Source organism: Eulemur rufifrons, chromosome 16 (assembly GCF_041146395.1).
Source record: "Eulemur rufifrons isolate Redbay chromosome 16, OSU_ERuf_1, whole genome shotgun sequence".
NCBI classification, from domain to species: domain Eukaryota; kingdom Metazoa; phylum Chordata; class Mammalia; order Primates; family Lemuridae; genus Eulemur; species Eulemur rufifrons.
Genome location: NC_090998.1, coordinates 41,109,718 through 41,128,129, shown reverse-complemented (window position 1 = coordinate 41,128,129; position 18,412 = coordinate 41,109,718). Strand labels below are relative to the sequence as shown.

General features: G+C 48.7%; 1 protein-coding gene across 2 annotated transcripts; it reads left to right on the top strand.

Annotated features, from left to right (window-relative positions):
• Nucleotides 1–2,936: 2,936 nt before the first annotated feature.
• KRT72 (keratin 72) lies at nucleotides 2,937–16,695 on the top strand. 2 transcript variants are annotated; one of them, XM_069491311.1, is made up of 9 exons: nucleotides 2,937–3,369; nucleotides 4,871–5,085; nucleotides 10,116–10,176; nucleotides 10,566–10,661; nucleotides 11,466–11,630; nucleotides 12,165–12,290; nucleotides 14,424–14,644; nucleotides 15,267–15,301; nucleotides 16,127–16,695. In XM_069491311.1, exons 1-9 carry the CDS (start codon nucleotides 2,944–2,946, stop codon nucleotides 16,315–16,317), a joined length of 1,536 nt encoding a protein of 511 aa, XP_069347412.1. In that variant the 5' UTR covers nucleotides 2,937–2,943; the 3' UTR covers nucleotides 16,318–16,695. The 2 variants fall into 2 exon arrangements, with proteins under 2 accessions (XP_069347412.1, XP_069347413.1); XM_069491312.1 differs by lacking the exon at nucleotides 12,165–12,290.
• The last annotated feature ends 1,717 nt before the right edge of the window (nucleotides 16,696–18,412 follow it).

Sequence of the window (18,412 nt, the reverse complement as noted above, 5' to 3'; positions counted from 1 at the left end):
TAAGCTCATATTAAAAATTCAGAAATATTAAAAATTAGGAAAAATACACATCATTCATAATCTCTCTTCTCAACCAACATGTGTGAAAAACATTAAGCTTTGTATCACCCTTTGGTATAGCAGAAAGCATTATGCATTACTTTTGGTTATTGTGACTTAATACCATCTATCCATCCATTCATCTATTTATTTAATAGACTATTTTTAAGAGCAGTTTTAGGTTTATGGCAAAATTGAGCAGAAGGCACAGAGATTTCCATGTACCCCTGTGCCCACACATGCACAGCCTCCTAGTTATCAACGTCCCCTGCCAGAGTGGCACATTTCTTACAATTGGTGAACTTACATTTGACTCATCATTGTCACCCAAAGGCCACATGAGGATTCATTCTTGGTGTTGCATATGCTGTAGGTTTGCACAAATGTGTAAGGACATGTACCCACCATTATAGTACCATGCAGAATAGTTCACTGCCCTAGCACTAAGCATCTTAATGGATCTAGAAAGTCCTTCAATAAGGTGCCTGCTTAACTTTTTTTTTAAACCCAGCACAGAATCCACTGAATCCACACTTTTTTCCCATATGATACCTATTATTTTCCCAAGAACTAGAGCGGCAGGGCAAAAGAGACCTGGTGTAACCAGCAATATATTTGCAAGTCCTGGCTTACAGTGGTTTCACCCATCTTTTGTTGTAGAGATCTGGTTTCAAAGGGCCATGTTCCTGGCCTGTTCCACCAATGGAGGGGTTGCTTTAACCCAAGAACTAATGGCAGAGATGGTCACCAGGGCCTCAGGTGACACTATAAGCTGCTGTCAGAGGCAGGAGCAGTGAGAACCCCTCCTCCCAGGGCTCAGCCACCTTTGATCTGCTCATGTCCCCACACATCTGGGGCCTCTGAAATTTGCGTGTGTCACTTGTGTCTCTCTGTGATCTGTGATAAAGGTGATCCAGGGGTTGAGGAATTCCTGATTCATCCAGGCAGTCAACCCCTCCCGGGAAGATAAGAAAAGGTCATCTTACCTGTTCCTGAACCCTGGGCAGAAGAACCCTGGTTCCAGAGGGACGGGGATCTTAGCTCCTTAGACAGTTTCCAGAGAAAAGGTGATTTCAAAGACACTATTTGTAAGCCAATCCTAGGAAAGGATTCTCCATTTTCAGTTTAAATTCTTTTCTTGTGTTTCTATTCTCAATGGCCAGAATTAATAAACTCTTTCCTATGCTTGTGGGGAAAAAAACTGGCTAAAATGATGGAGCAGACAGAAGGAAGAATCTCATGAAAGAATGAAAAGCATAACCTTGAGCTTCTGGCAGGGCCTGCCACTCAACTGGCCACACTGGCATTGCCCCTCCCCTCTGCAGGGGGAGTGGACGACAGCCCCTCCTCTGAGGCAGCGCCCAGAGTCCACCCTCATCCCTACCCAGGACACCCTAGACGCTGCTATCTGTTCATCTGTGTCCGGCGCCATTGCCACCACTCACCACTGCCCTCACGACTTTGTTCCCCGTGGGGTAAACACCTTGGCTGTTATTATGCTCTGTGATTGGCCCAGTGGAGGCTGTGTCAGCAAATTACCCCCCGGTACCATTTGGCTACCCCTTGAGGTCCCCAAGGGGAGCCCAGGCTCCAGGGTACAACTGAGAGCACCCATCTGTTTCACAATCATCCTGAATATCCCTGGTGCCATGGCCTGGGCTGAGTGCTGGGGGAGCGGGGCAGGGAAGGGTTAATCCGGGGGGCCTGTCAGTCTGATGGAGGAAGCAGGACACATAACCGGGACTCACCCGGACTGAGAAAATAAGAGCAATGAAACAATCCCACCTGGGTGCCGGAGGAACGGGAGGGCTGTTTCTGAGAGAAGACTTGAAAACAACTTAAGTTGGAGAAAAGGAAATTGGATGTAGAGAGGTCATAGAAAGATCCTCCAGAGCTTGGAATCTAGTTCCTGGTTTCAGATGTGAGGAGTCTTCCCTGGCCCTCTTGACCTGTCCCTGATAACTCGTCACATTTTGATGCTGAACTAGTGATGACAGGGCAGCAAATGTCCTGTTCACAGGTTTCTCGGGTTGGATAAATGTGCCTCTTCTGCTATTAAAAGAAAACGAAAGCAAAAACAACCAAAAACCTTAGGAAAGATCATCTTCCAAAGCACGCCTAAAGCCTTCCTGTGTCACCTCCCAGGCCTTCTTCCCTCCTTCCCAGCTAGTCTCTCTCCCACTGTTAGTCCAGAAACTTTTCTGGAGAAATCTTTTAGCTCTGGTCCAAAGTCACCCCCTAGCACTTGTGACCAGAGCTCTCACTGGCCTTAAGTCTGTCACTGTGTCCTGCTTCCCCCAGCAGACTGAGAGCCCTGCAGATGCGGCCAGTTTTCCTCCCTCTGAACTTCCCTCTTGGCACACAGGACAGAGCTCTCCTCATCCAGAAGCCTGGGGGGACAGGAAGGGGACAGGCTAAGGACGAATCTCTGGAATACCCTTGACCCTGCTCATGTCTTTCTGAAACAGAGCCAGCCTGGACGCCTGCTCCACACACCCCCTCCCCAGATGCAGCCAGAGGGGCCAGACCCACTGCAGGTTTCCACCAGGGATCTTGGCAGTGATAGCCCCAGTAATTGCAGGGCAGTAAGTGGAGATAAGGTGGCCAAATTATTATAATGCTGGAGGTAAGCAAGGCAAATGCTGGGTTCTGGGCCATTTTATAGGGAGTCTGGGGAGTTCAGGGAGGAAGAGACAAAAATCTCAAAGAGTGGATGGTAATTTCCCAAATGAAGAACCCAAGAGGCCCCAAGTGATCTAAAAGGTGTTCCCAACATGCAAATTATGCTGACTGCAGCCCAGCGCCCAGCCTATTTAAGGGGCCAGCAGGGCGGAGGGTGCACAGCAGTCTGCGCCCTTCTCCAGCCCCCCGCACCGCCAGCGCCCGTCGTCGCCTGCGCCAGCCATGAGCCGCCAGTTGGCCCACTACCCCGGCGGGGAGCGCCTGGGCTTCAGCGGCTGCTCGGCCATCCTCTCCGGCCGCCTGAGCTGCAGCTCTGCCTCCTTCAGGACGGGGGTCAAGGGCTCGGCGGCCTTCGGCAGCAAGAGCGTCTTCTGCCTGGGGGGCGGCCGGCGCCTGGCGCTCAGCGCTGCGGCGGGGCGGGGCGGCGGCCGCTTGGGCGGCTTCGTGGGCACCGTCTTCGGCAGCGCTGGGCTGGGGCCCGCGTGTCCGTCCGTGTGCCCCCCCGGGGGCATCCCTCAGGTCACTGTCAACAAGAGCCTCCTGGCCCCCCTCAACGTGGAGCTGGACCCCGAGATCCAGAAGGTGCGCGCCCAGGAGCGAGAGCAGATCAAGGCTCTCAACAACAAATTCGCCTCCTTCATCGACAAGGTGGGTCTCCAGCATCTGCCTGTCCCTGCGCTGGCGGCCAGCGTGTGCAGTGGCACCTGGCTGTGCCACAGGCCAGCTGTGAGCCTCCCTTTCCTCATCTGTAACCTCAGTCATGGTGCTCACCCCAGTGGGTGGTGACGAGGATTAATTGGGATAAATGGCTTAGAACAGTGCCTGGCACACCCTTCCGAAAACAGGAGCTTCATTCCTTCCTTGTGAGACAAGAGGTGGGCAGCGAGGGGGCAGGAGAACCGTGGAATGCGCCCTTTGAGAGCTCCCCGTGTCAGACAAGGAGATGGAGACGCGCCGTCAGAACAGGGCACTAGAGGAACACAGGCCAGGGAATGTCACAGGACCGCGTGGTTGGTGAATGGGGAAGGACTTGGGAGGTAGGAAGTGGATAAGTGTGGAAACCAGGCAGATGAGAAAACTGAAGGGTGAGGCTGAGGGGAGGTTTGGAAAGAGGATGTGTCAAGTTCCATGTGTGCTTGGGGGGTGTCCAGAAATTGGGGTAACAGGGAAGATGTCTCTGGAGATTCTCAGACAGTGACCCCAGGGAATGGGGAGGAGACAAGGCATGGGCTTCTCTTGTCTCCACCGGGGCATAGGTCTAGACCATGAGTGACAAGGGGACATATTAATAACAGTAGCTGACATTATGAAGACATTTCTCAACACCTGGTGCTGTCGACTGATTCTCACTTACAGCCCATGATTCTGCTATTACTCTGCCTGGCAGGTGAGGAACCTTAGAATAGGGAGGCTAGGAAATGTGGCCATGTTGACAGGACAGTTGATGGCGGACGGTGTGACTCACCACCATGCTAGGGAAGGGGAAGTGAGGCTGCTGGAGGGGAGCAGGCACGAGTGGAAGAAACACAGCGCCTGTTCCAGAGGACTGGGGCATTCTCTTCCTCCTGCTAAGTCTCTTGTTCTCTGGCCTGTTTCCTTCTGTCCCGCAAGCTAAGAGGGGTGAGAAGAGGAATGCTGGTGGGTAGCAGATGGTCTGAAATTAGTTCGTCCAAAAATGTCAAACCTTGGTCAGACTGTAAAGAGGTGACAACCTGCTTTGAACAACAAAGAAACAAACACTCCAAGAGCGATTTAGGCTGTGTAACAGAAAGGACATCCTAACCTAACCAGCACAATTTTCCAATGTCATTCCCCGGGCACTGTTTCTCCCGTGCTTCCCATTTTCCTTTACTCAGAAAACACTAGCATTTATAGCAGGGAAGCTGCCGCAGTCCCATGAAACTCACGGAGGCAGAGGCAGATGATACCCACTTAAGCCCACTTCCTGGTTTCTTTTAGACTGGATCTTAGCTCTTGTCTTGGAGACCAGGTGAGCATGTCCCCTTGGCTGCATCCATCCTCTGATGAGCCTTGCTCCTTCCTGCCCCCATCCTCCAGGACGGCTGCTTCTCATTTCTGGGGTGCTCTCCTCACTTTTGAGAGGCAACAGCATGAGGACTCTGGGCCATGACCACCTTTTGGGTTCCAGGTGCGGTTCCTGGAGCAGCAGAACCAGGTGCTGGAGACCAAGTGGAACCTCCTGCAGCAACTGGACCTGAACAACTGCAGAAACAACCTGGAGCCCATTTATGAGGGCTACATTAGCAACCTGCGCAAGCAGCTAGAGACGCTGTCTGGAGACAGGGTGAGGCTGGACTCAGAGCTGAGGAACATGCAGGATTTGGTGGAGGACTACAAGAAGAGGTGAGCAGTAAGCAGAGAATATGCCCCTGGAGGGTCTGATCACAGAGGAGGTTCTGATTTGGAGCCAGCATTCTTGCCTTTGCTGATACCATTGCTAACTCCTTTCCCACGGGGGAGGGAGGGGCATCTGGACAGAATGGGACTTAGGAAGAGAATAGATCCAACGGTGCTTCGAATTGCCTAGGAAATGTGTGCTCAATTTCTAGCACTAAAAATGGAGGAATGGGGGAAAGAGAAGTATCTCAAAACCAGGTAGACAACCCAATGATTTTATAGTTCCTCCTGAGTGAGGTTTTCCGTGGAAGTTCCCAAAATATCAGACACACAGCTAATCCCAGAACAAATTTTAAAGCCAAGCAAAAATGAATTTTTAAAACTTATTTCATGTTGAAGCATATCTGTGCTGCTGAATCCTACCTTTAAAGAGAATAACTGAGAATGTGTTTGGAAACAGAGATTGTGTCTTCCTCCAAGTTCAGCCAAATATGAAAGAGTAATAAATCTGGGTTCTGCGTGAGCAGGTATGTTGGAAGTTTGCTTCCAGCTGTCAGGATTTCTAGGGATAGATGACTTCCTCCACAATTGAAGGGTGGAGTTGGTGAGACCTGAGTTCTCTCTCTTGCTCCACATTCAGCCTGCCTGTCCATTCCTATTCTGAAGTCTCTGCAAAGCAGAACCCTTACCTGAGGCCTGCGTGGGGATCCCCAGGAAGGAGGAGACACGGGCCCTGACCTCAGAGAGCGCACAGATTTTGGGGACAGGCTTAAAGAACACTTTCAGATAGCTGCCAATAAGCATAAATGAATACAATGTGAACTGAGATCCAGTGGAAGTAACATGGGAATTGGAGCCCAAGTGGAGTGAGCAGGGTCTGGAAAGAACAGGGGCTGCCAGGCACAGTCCAGAAGTCCAGGGCACAGGCATGCAGAGTGGAAGGGCTCAGTGCTCTGGAATCATCACCCACTAGTTCAGCAACCATAGGTGAATCTCTTGATCCTCTGTGAACTTCACCTTTAATATTTACAAAAATCAAATACCGATACCTGCCTTGCTACCGAAAAGAACTGTTGAAAGAACTGTTGAAAGGATAATACCATATGGTAACATATTAACAGCTCTTAGAAGAGTCAAAGGGCTGCATAAAGGTAAGGCATCGTATCCCTGATGTCTAAGTCTTAGATTTGAATCCTAGCTTCATTGATAACTAGCATTATGACTTTGGCCAAGTATTTCAATGTCTTTTGCCTCATTCGTAAAATTGGGATAATAATAGAACCTATCTCATCGAACTGTTGTAGAGATTAAATGAAATAATGTATGTGAAGAGTTAGCACAATGTTTAGCATGTAGTAAGGAGTAAAATAAATATTAGCTACATTTATTATGATTATTTTAAAATATCATTTTTATCAACCATCTCTTCTACCTGTGGGTCCTTATGTGGCTTTTCTTGTACCTCTCTTATGTTATATCATAGATTTGAATCATTAATTTAATTTAATCATAACTTGATCATCCTTAAGTTAGAATTTTCAGTACATTTGCCTTCCTGTTAAACTGTGAGTTTCTAGAAGACACAGTATATTTTAAGCATCATTATATATCCTGAAGTTTTTCTCATAGATTCTCTAAAGTAATTTTTAAAACTCCTCACAATTAAAAAATTTCACAATTAAAAAAATTAATGTCTAACAATTTTTATCATAAATTTAAGTAGTTGCAAAGGAGGTGATTTCAAGCATATTGTATATATTGCCATTTAAAGTTATAAGAGCTATATTACTCCTTTAACCTGCAGGTTAGTACCCATCATCTTTCACCTAAAAAGTTAATGAACAAGCTCTGCTTTAAAAATCGCAAATTTTACCTTGATCCTTTTCTCATTTGAACTAAAATTTTCATGCCACTTTCCCCACATAATTTTATTCCAACGTAATATATTTTTTATGCCTCTAAGTCTTTTACTGATCACCCTCGCTATCACAAAATATGCATGTATCTTGAAATTTTAGATAGTTTACATCTTGAGATCATAAGTTTTTAAGTGTTAAAGATTCATTCTGGGTTGAGTTACCCAAACAACAAAATGTGTTACTAATTTTGTTAAGTAAGTATTAAACATAAAAAATACAAAATAATTTTGGAAATGCATTTCTTAATACGTTGAATGTGGCAGATTTTTTTTCCAGCTGGCTTAGTTATCCACGTGTGAATATAGATTCTTGTTAGAATGAGATAATATTCTAGTCCTGTGTTTTTTCTTATTCTTAGGTTAAGTGCTGGGAAAATTTACTCATATAAATAGATTTTAATGGAAGAAGTTTTGCAAGGGTGGTGGTATTCAGTTTTCTGAATGCCTGCTCAGTTTTTCTGTTTTTTTCTTTTTTCCATAGCACCTGTTGTTTTCTGACATACTGTATAATTGATTTATTTGTTGTGTTCATTGTTTGTCTCTCTCTGTTCCATAAGGGCAGGGATATTTGTTTGTTTTATTCATTTGCTTATCCCAACTTCCTACAAAGTACCCCACCCTAAACATATATTTCTGTAGGTGAATTAATTACATGTCAAAATCAGGTAATAACTTATCATTAAAGATCATTTTTAATAATCTGTCAGCTGACGACTCAGATCCTTCTTTCTTTTTTTGAAAGCAAAATTAAAAACCATCTGACTTATAAAAAGGTTTTGTTTCCTAGTCAATAAAGTCATTTACCTTCCAAATTTCTGGAAAATTTTTCAATAATGTTTTACCAAGACTGATCAAGTGACCACTGAGGATACAACTTACTCTGTCCCTAAGGGGCACCATGTTTAATCCAATAGATCAGAAAGAACTGGGAACATAAAAGCATTGTTAGTATTCAGTACACATTTACTAATTTTTTATTTTTAAAAAATAATGTGATTCTATCCCATGTTTTTATATATGTGTACACACACATATACAGTTTTGAAACTTTGGAGCTGCAGATTTAGCTCATTCGATTTATAGAGAATATCTACCATCTAGCTTCACTGGACAAGCCAGTTTTCTTGATCAAACCAGAGAAATGAGTTGCTTTTTGTTAGAAAAATTCTGACTCCATTTCTAAGTTCAAATAAAAGTATAAATATGTACTTTGGGGCCTATTATAAATTCCACTCAGCAATAAACTAAGGAATATATGTTGTACAGTACATTACTAAAAGCATTCAAGATTAAAATGATATAGATTTAATATAACGAATACATCTATGTTATAAAACAAGATAAATCAATATGCACTTTCTCATAGTTTGACTTTCATTCATTGTAATGTATTTTTAAAATTATAAGTTATTTATAAAGTCAATAGTACTATTATAGCATTGTTTTTCTTTGTAAATGTGTGTATGTGTATATTGAACTCTAGAGTTTGATCTCTAGAGGTAAATAATATAAAATGATTAGTAACTAATGTCATGGGTTTTGATAGCTCTTTTGATCAAGCATTTCCTATGTATTTTAGGAAATAGAAAAATATAAAATACTAAAAACTAATGGGTCTGGTAACTAGCATATGCTTTTATTTTTATTAAGAGAAGGTAGACATTATTAAATATTTTATAAGATAATATGAGATAAAGATTGACTATAATAGCAGTAACTATTTCATGATGGAATTTAATAAAAAGGTTTCAATTCTTTTCAATAACACACGGAATCTGAGATCAATCATACGAACTGTGTTCTGTGTGTTTTATCCAGTGTAATCAGAACAATCTGGCAGCCTTGGAAAACTTTCTGTTCACATTTTGCCAACTCACTTCGCTATCCTGTGCTGCTGTGCTCCAGCCACTCAGCAGGGCCTTCTGGTGGGGAGGGAGCTGCCAGGTGCATGCCTTAGGGAGGAGTAAAGAGTGAAAAAGAATTGCTTATGTTTAAGTACACAGGAAAAAAAGCTATTTTCTAGCATTGATTATTTATTGTTTTCCATTTTTTATAGTAAAATACACATAACAAAATTTACCATCTTCACCATTTTTTAAGTGTACAGCTCAGTGGTATTAAATACATTCATAGTATTGTACAACTATCACCGCTATCCACCTCCATAGCTCTTTTCATCCTGGGACACTGAAACTCTACACCCGTTAAACACTAACTCCCCATTCCCCCCACTAGCCCCCACAACCAGCATTCTACTTTCTGTCTCTATGAAGTTGACTACTCTTAGTACCTTGTGTAAGCGGAATCACACAACATTTGTCTTTTTGTGACTGGATTACTTCACTTAGCATAATGTCCTCAAGGTTCCTCCATGTTGTAGCACATTGCAGAATTTCCTTCCTTTTTAAGTCTGAATAATATTCCATTGTATGTATATATATTTACTATGTTTTGCTTATCCATTTGGCATTAACTGTTTCTTACCAATGCACTATTTTGTTTGCTTTCACAAATGTTTTGTAATACATTTTTTGACAATAGTAAGGGATAGAAGAGGTGAGCTCTTAATAAATAAAATGATCAATACTCTCACCTCCCCAGTCTACAATAGATCTGTATTAAGTACATCCCAGTCTCATCCAAACCTCTGTTTCTTAAACCTTGCTTCATCTGGAGCAGAAATATGTATAAGGAACAGGTGTAATGTATAGTTTGAAGACGAGAATATCACTTTTGTTTGGTGCCTGGGAGACTTTTGCACCCTGAGCCATTGCACCATATTAAGATGCCATGTGGCAGAGTGGGGTGCCTTTCTGCTATGACATGGGAGAGGCTGTGACAGGGAGGTGAGACAGTAGAATCTGCATGACATCTTGACCACAGGTGCTTTCTCAGGCAGGTACACAGGGCAGACTGCACAGGAACTAAGGAGCTGGAAAATCGATTTCTTTAAACCTGTCCTTGCCCACATCCCGTTTAGAAAGGTTATATGTGCCCCAGGGTTACGTGCATTCCACTTTGAAGACCCCCACCTTGCAGCTCTTGACACAGAGGTGATCACTAAGTGCTCAGTGAGCATTTATGGAACTGAATTATCCCAATGTCTTGCCCCACGCAGGTATGACGTGGAGATTAACAGACGCACAGCTGCTGAGAATGAGTTCGTGGTGCTCAAGAAGGTGAGAGGGGTGCAGGAGGGGCTGGAAGAAGCCTAGAGGGCTCCCGATTGCCTGGCACAGTGATGTTTGCAGGATGAGGAAAGGGACCCTGTGGGTCGCTCAGTCCCTTGGGAAGGGGCGATGGGGGCTCTAACTTCCCAGCTCCTCCTTGGAAGTCCCTTGCCTGGGATGCACGCTGCTCCCAGAATTTGCCAGCTTAAAATCCAGGCACTTCCTGTGTGGCCATTGCATGGCACATCAGTTGGTTTGCTCTCAGGGACTGAGCCCCCATGAAGCATGCGTGGGGTGAGGAGAGTGGAGAGAGCTGGGGATCTGGGGCTCCCTGTGGCAGGAAGGGAGGTGAAGCAGCTGGCTCCTCTTGGGGCAGCCTGACCATCATGTGTTCCCAGGATGTGGACGCTGCCTACATGAACAAGGTTGAGCTCCAGGCCAAGGTGGACTCCTTGACAGACGAGATTAAATTCTTCAAGTGCCTCTATGAAGGGGTAAGGGCTTCACTGACCTCTCTTGTGAGGTCTGCTCCTCTTGCAAATGGCTTTGGCCCTTGGCCTGGATGGATGTGTGCACCAGGGGTTGGGAGGGAGAAGCTTTTCAGCCCAGTGCAGCTGACATCCGCCAAGGCCCTGCTGGGTGCTGTGCAGTGAGCCAGGCTTTGAGGAGACCATGAAGGAGAAGAAACAATTCCTGTCTTCCAGGCTTTCACAGCCTGGCAGGAAGAACACCATGGAGCTGAGCTCTGGGAGAGCAGAGGAGGGAATGGTGAATTCTGCCAGGGCTATCAGGAAAGGTTCCTGGAAAAAGAGAAGGAGGAGGAGGGGGAGGAGGAAGATTTTAGGGGTGCTGAGAAGAGCAGAAAAGTGAAGATCCAGGCATCTGTGCCGTGCTGAAGCACTAGGGGCATGGAAGGGGGCAGAAGCCTTCCACAGAGGAGGGAGAAGTGGCTGGTGACACCCTAGGGGCCTCCGTGTGCCATACAGAGAGTTCAGACTTGATCCTGGGGGGAGGGTGGCCATTGCTGGTTTTGAGGACCAGAATATATTTAATAGAAGGGGGTAGGGGCCATCCTGAGTGCACGGTGGATGGGGCAGGGGCGTCTCACCATTCCGGGCTGGGAGCTCAGGGTGCTCATTCACATGTCTGGCAGGCACTGATGCCGAGGCAGAGTTCAAATGCCAGGCAGGGGCAGAAAGGGGCAGCGGGGCAGCAAGGAATTTTCCCAGGGAGGATCAGGAGAAGTGGTTCCTCATGGGGACCCCCTAACTGGCTCCCCTCCTCCAACTGTCCCCCAGGAGATCGCTCAGATCCAGTCCCACATCAGCGACACGTCCGTCATCCTGTCCATGGACAACAACCGGGACCTGGACCTGGACAGCATCATCGCCGAGGTCCGCGCCCAGTACGAGGACATCGCCCTGAAGAGCAAGGCCGAGGCCGAGGCACTGTACCAGACCAAGGTGAGCTGGGGACAGGTGTGCTGAGGCCCAGTGACCACAGCTGGTGTCCTGTCATCATGCATGCATGCATGTGTCCCTGTGTGCTTGTGTGTGCACGTGTGTGTATTTGGACTCAGCAGAGACCTCCTTTGTCTCAGAGGTGGGCCTTGTGGGAATGTCTCCCATGGTGCAGGAGGTCAGCCACAGTCTTGGCATATGTTGGGGACATATGTGGGGCTCAGCCCTTACCCTGCCACAGCCCTTGGCTGACAGCTGAGGCCACACCAGCCACAACCCTGATAGGATTCTGACAGTTTCTTGGGTAATCTTTGCGTTTCTAATGTTGGCAAAATGAGGACAGGAAATTTAAAACTCCACCAAGGCCCCTCCCTGTCCCCTCCCTCCTCCCTCTCTCTTCTCCCTTCCTCCTTCGCTGGTGCCTGCACTATGTGAACATTGAGAATGGCAAATGGTTACCCTGTCTGTTCTAAGCACTCTTAAGCAGGTGAATTCTCAACTGTCCTGTGCTCCTCTTCTCTTGTCACCCATCCTCAGATCCAGGAGCTGCAGGTCACAGCAGGCCGGCATGGGGATGACCTTAAGCTCACCAAGGCTGAGATCTCTGAGCTCAACCGGCTGATCCAAAGAATCCGCTCGGAGATAGAGAGTGTGAAGAAGCAGGTGGGTTCCACGGGATGAATTAGCTAACAAGGCCTCCTGAGCACCAGTCTGGACAAGACCAAATATGGAAAAAGGGCAGGACACCCCTCCGTAGGGTGTTTATAATTCATCAGGAGAGAATAATGTGAGCACACGTGGAGGGTGAAGCAGTCTACACACTGCAGCGTGCTCAGTGAGTGCTGTTGGAGTCCAGAGGGGAGACAGGTGAGTGAGGACCCAGGGAAGCTTCCCCAGGGGGTGGGATTCACTGGGCTGGGAGCCGACAAGGAGAGGGGAGGTCCAGGTGCAGGAGCCAGCAGAAGCAATGCGTGCAAGTAGGGATGTGCACTGCACGTGTGCAGACGGGGTTACCCCCCTGGAGTAGAAGGCCTGCCACGGGATAGGGTGGCAGGGAGCAGAGAACGCCACTGGACAGCAATCGGTGGGTTATGCGTGGCCCAGCAGTGGGGTTTAGACCTGAGGCAGAAGGTAAAGGGAGCCGTCGGCAGGTTTCGCATGGTGATTCCTTGTTGGAGGAGAGAGAATCCCGCAGTGGATTTTAGAACAGAGCGGAGAAGGAACAGTGTCCTGTCCTGGACTCCACCCTGCACTCATATCGGGCTTCCCCCGGGGTTGTGCTACGGGAAAGGCACTGCACCGAGGTCCCTCTCTCTGGGAAGCCACGCCTGTGCGACCACACCTGTGGTTCTGAAGCCAGCAAACCCATGAGTTTCCCAGAGTTTGTGGAGGTGGTGCAAGGAGTTAAGGCTCTCAGCTCCCAGGCAGTCAAGTTGCCCATCTCCTCATCCTCCCCTGCACGAGTGTACACACACGCACACACACACACACACACACACACACACCTCCTCTGTGCAGTGGGCTCACGGCAGTGGGAAGAAGAAAGACCAGCATTAAATAAGCACTTAAGGCATTTTGTTAAACAAGATCTGTATAAATGCAAGAAAAACGCAGTGTTTGAAGTGGCCACAGCATTCGATTTCAGCTTTTAGCTGTGTGATATTTGTTTCAAAGGATTTCATGTCCTCTCAACTCATGCCAATGCCAAAGACTCAAGCTTTTGGTGCCCTAAGGATCACCCTGGGGGATCTTGGTCAGTGAAAAAGAACAGAAGACAGTGCCACTGAATTCAGGTGACAGAGTTTATTGTCACTCCCTGGAATGTTTAGACCTAACAGTCCCAAGGATGGGACGCGGTTTTCTGTGGCCAGAAAGGGTTCTAGGCGTCTCCTCGAGGTCCTAGTCACGTCTTGGGGATGTGAGCCACTTACCCCAAACGCCGTGGGTGTGGGCACTGCTGGGGGCCCGCCTGGCAGAAGAGGGTGGCTCCAGCTGGACGACATCCTAGAATTTCATTTGGCTTCAGGGTCAGCTGCTTTCCTTGATGTGAAGCAAACTTAACTCCACAGAAAGGGGCCCCCAGAAAGAGAAGCCTGGTGCTGAGATCCCACCAAAACCTCAGCTGTGGGGCGAGAACACACACCCAGACTAAAAGGCTCAAGAGCTTTCACATGCTCGCAGGCACCCGGCCCACGGCAGCTTCCTCCAGCGAGGCACACCTCTCCCCTGACAGCAGGTGCCTGTGGCTGGTAACACCTGTTAGCTCTGGGAAGGTATCTCTTACACCTGTTGCCTTTTAGCACAATGCTCTGTGGGATTTTAGGGCCTAAGTGTGGTAGGTTTATCGGACATTTTATTAATTGGAACTTTGTTAGCCCTCATTTTTTTTTCATGGTTTACAAGATCTCCCGAGACAACCTGTACATTGCAGAGCTGAATCGAGTCTAGCTTCCCAGAAACTTTTTTCAGGGTTGGCACTAGAATCCTACAGCTGGTGTTGCAGAGCAGGAGGGAGAGGGCAGGGGCCATGTGCCCAGGCAGCCCACCTTCTTAGCTCCTGTTCCCTCCTCCCTTCCAGGTGGAGACTTTCCACCTTCAGATGCTGAGGCATGAGCCAGGTGAACTGGACCTGGAGTCAGGGAAAGGACAGAGTCACCTCTAGTGATGGCGGAAGTTGGATGAGCCAGGAGGACTGGAGGCATTTGCTGTCAGCCAGGACCAGATGAGGGGAGGCTGTCTGAGCAGGATCTCAGAACTGGGCTCTGACTCAAAGTGCTGAATCCATTTGCCCTGCAGTGCACCAACCTGGAGACGGCCATCGCCGATGCTGAGCAGCAGGGAGACTGCGCCCTGAAGGACGCCCGGGCCAAGCTGGACGAGCTGGAGGCCGCCCTGCAGCAGGCCAAGGAGGAGCTGGCGCGGATGCTGCGCGAGTACCAGGAGCTCCTGAGCCTGAAGCTGGCCCTGGACGTGGAGATCGCCACCTACAGGAAGCTGCTGGAGGGCGAGGAGTGCAGGTGAGGGGCCAGATCCCTGTTGTCTGGGGCAGTTTTCTCTCTGCTTTGGTAGGAAGCCTAAAGGCAAGAAGTTTGGTACTGTTTAGATCCTACTGAAGTAAAACCATACAGCCAATGGGCTTGCCATGTGCTTAGGACGGCTGACGTTACACAGCAAGAAGGACCAAGTTATAAAAATCCCAGAGAGGCTGTGGGAAAGGAAGTATTAACGTCAGCAACGTTTGAGAGACAGGGCATCCCCTGACCCTTCATGGTGCATTCTTGTGGGTGGATGGGGGAGGGGCAAGATGGCCTGCTGGAGTCATCCAAGTTCAAGGTCGCTCTGGCAAAGCCTGGAGCTCAGTGAGGATGTGAGCTCATTCTTCTTACTTGTCTAAGGCCAAGGGCATAACAGGAGGGGTGGGAGGCGTAATTATCCCACATTACAGACCGTCCCAAATCCTCTCGGAGAGCTGACTCCTTGTTTTCATCTCAGGTCCCCCTGGCATGTATGGGAAGAAAGCAGACTGGGACAGGGTTGGGGACGCATTCTGAGAGGAGGGGCTTATTCACAGAGGTGACTCCCTGGACAGGTGGGGTGCTTGTTTATGGAGGATTTACCTGTTTTCTTTTCCCTCTCCAGGATGTCTGGCGAATATCCAAATTCCGTGAGCATCTGTAAGTACCTGCAGATCTCAGGTCTGCCCTTGGTGACCTTACCGGAAGTCTAAATTCCTCTAATTCCATGACACAAAAGAGAAATCAGAATCACAGACAGGGTTCAGGGGAGACTTAAGGGCCAAAAGAGGGAGCTGGCTTTGGTAACCATGGGGAAGCAGTGGAGGGAGAATAATAATGTCATGAAATACCAAAGGACAACTTACAGAAAGATCAAATGGCACCCATCAGTGTACAACACAACAGTCTGACATAGGAAGGATGCTTAATGGTAACATTATTTTTCTTTTGAGGTCTGACCAAAATAAAGGCTCTATATTGCAGTAAGAGGGATTGGGGGCACCTAAAGGGCTGAATGGTGGAAGAAGATAGCTGAGTGCACTTCCTCCGGGTTTAAAAGCTGGAGAACGTGTGGGGAGGTGCGGTGTTGCTAGGAGGCGGGGCAGGGGGGGGCTCTGGCGCCCCCTTTCCTCCATAGCAGGAGCACCGGCCTCTGTGAAGGGCCTTTCTTCATTCGGTCCTGCCCGTGGGGAAATTCTCTGATACAGCCCTGTCTGCTGAGAGCTTCGAGTCTGACATATGTAATAGACTGACACAGACTGATAGGGAAAGATCAAACGCATGGGGCTAATGCATGAAAGATGAAGCCACATATCATTAGTGCTGATAAACATCTCTTAGTAAACTACAAGCACAACAGCGAGAATCTGTCTCAACATGAAGCCACCGCAGGGGAGAGAGCTGAGGGAGTGGCCCGGCTGCCCCAGGAGAGGCCCTGATGTGGGGCACAGCTGACGGGGCTGGGGCTTCTCTCGCCCATTCCAGCCGTCATCAGCAGCACCAGCGCTGGGGCAGGAGGCGCCGGCTTCAGCATGGGCTTTGGGGCTGCAGGCGGCTACAGCTACAAACCGGCTATAGCGGACGTCAAGACCAAAGGCAGCTGTGGCAGCGAGTTCAAGGATCCCCTGGCTAAAACCTCGGGCAGCAGCTGTGCCACCAAAAAGGCCCCCAGATGACGAACTGGCAGTCGGCGATATGAGCAGAAGCTCCAGGACCCATCCACCTCCTCCCTCTCCTGCCTGGGGCCCCTTTCCAAGTCAGGACCTGCTTTGTCCATGACCACCATCTCACCTCCTCTTCTTCTTGTCCTCTCCAGGGTGACACTGTGACGTGGGGAGTCCAGTCATGGGCTCTCTCAGTGGCCTCCTTCTTGGTCACCTTTCACTGGGTCACTGCCCCAGATACAGAGGTCACACCCTCCCCCCCCAGATGTTCCCCACGGCCAGCTGCAAGCCCCCCTGCCCCCGTGCCTTTCCTGGGCCTTCACTGAGAAGGGACTCTCTTTGCCCTCTCATCGGAATTGTGTCCAGTTCTCTGCTTCTCCTGCAATAAATAATCGATGCCATTTGGTTCTCAGTGTGGAATCTGTTGCCCAGATGTCAACATCTGCCTTGCGTTAACTGTCCTTGGTCTGACTCTGGCTTCCCGCTGGGTGCCTGGCCTCTTGAGGATCTGTCTGGTTCTAGCCAGGGGGGCACTGGGTGACAGCCGATCCTGGTAAATGGCCGAGATTTATTCCTGAGACTGCTGCCCGGCAGGCGCCGTGCTTCACATGACCCGTGTCCCCTGTTCCGCACAATGGCCCTGTGAGACGTCGTTGCCCTGTTTCAGAGAGACACTCCCGGACTGCCAGAGCTTCGGCGTGGCTTCCTGCTCCAGTTCTGGAGGCACCCATGGTCTCCATGCTCGCTGCCTGGGTTGGAGTGGTTGTCCCCTCTTTTCCTCACCTCCTCCCTCTCCTGACACTCACCACCCAGTCTTGTTCCCCCACGATGGCCCTGCTTTCCTCTTCTCACCAATTTCTTTTTCACCCTCGCATGTGAGGCCTGTGTGTATGTATGCTCAAGGGTGCATCTCTAGCTATTGTGTCCATGAAGTAGTGGCTCATTTAACAAATATTTAGTGAGCCAGGCATCGTTCAGGCACTGGGGATACTGGGATAAACAAAATTGGCACAGACCCTGCCCTCGTAGAGCTTATAGTCTAGAGGGGAGAGCAAAAGTGCACAGCTAACAGAGCAACGTACAATATGATGTCAAGCAGTGTTAACTGCTCCGAAGAAAAATTCAGTGAGGTAAGAGGCTAAGGATTCACGGGTGCTCTTTTAGGCATATGTGTGTGTTTCTACAAGAATCTTAGTTTCTCAGAGTCAGTTAGCACAGGTGATTTGAGCAAAATCTTTAAGGGCAAGACCATCTTTTAAGCATGAGCCCACCTGAGGTGGTACTCAGAGCGCCTGTGACCCCTTCTCCTCCATCACTCGCTACCTTACACTCCAGCCTCTCCGCAGCAGGCCAGAATTTTCACACTCGTGGGCCTTTGCAGATATGATTTTCTCAACCTCAGGTGTCCGTTGCCTGTTTATTGAAAGGCTGCTGGCTCTTTGTGGCCTGGCTGAAGTGCCACCTCCCATGTTCTTACGGAGTCTAGTCTCTGCAGTTGGAACCATCAGGACACCAAGCACTCAATGAGAAGGAATGTTAGCGCTGCCTGCCCAACGTCTCCCCCCAGCACCGCCATTCTATAGGCAAGCAAACGGAGGCCCGGATGGCTGAGCGATCTGTCCAGGGTCTGGACGGCACTGGTGACCAGCAGGGTCTGGACTGGTGGCCTGCACACCCGCAGAGCCATCCCTAAACCTGTGTTCGGTTGGTGCTTCATTTTCCTGGTGTCATGTCAGCTGCCCACATGTTTGTCCCCGCACTCCACCCCCTCACATCCCCTCGTTCCATCCCCCTGTTCCAGGGTCTGGCTCACAGTCAGCACTCAGCGTGCATTTGCTGCAGGAGAGCGTGGCTCAGTCTCAGCATTCGCTGGGGAAAAGAGCTCGACGTACACGCACACACGTATACAATATACACATGTACACACATGTATGCACGCACACAGAGAGACACACATGTACACAAACATACATGTACACATGTGTACATGCATACACACGTACATACATACATACATACACAGTACACACATACACAAGTCTTGATCACCTGGCATGCAAATGATGAAACACATCGTGTTAACAAATTTGTTGTATATGCATTCATG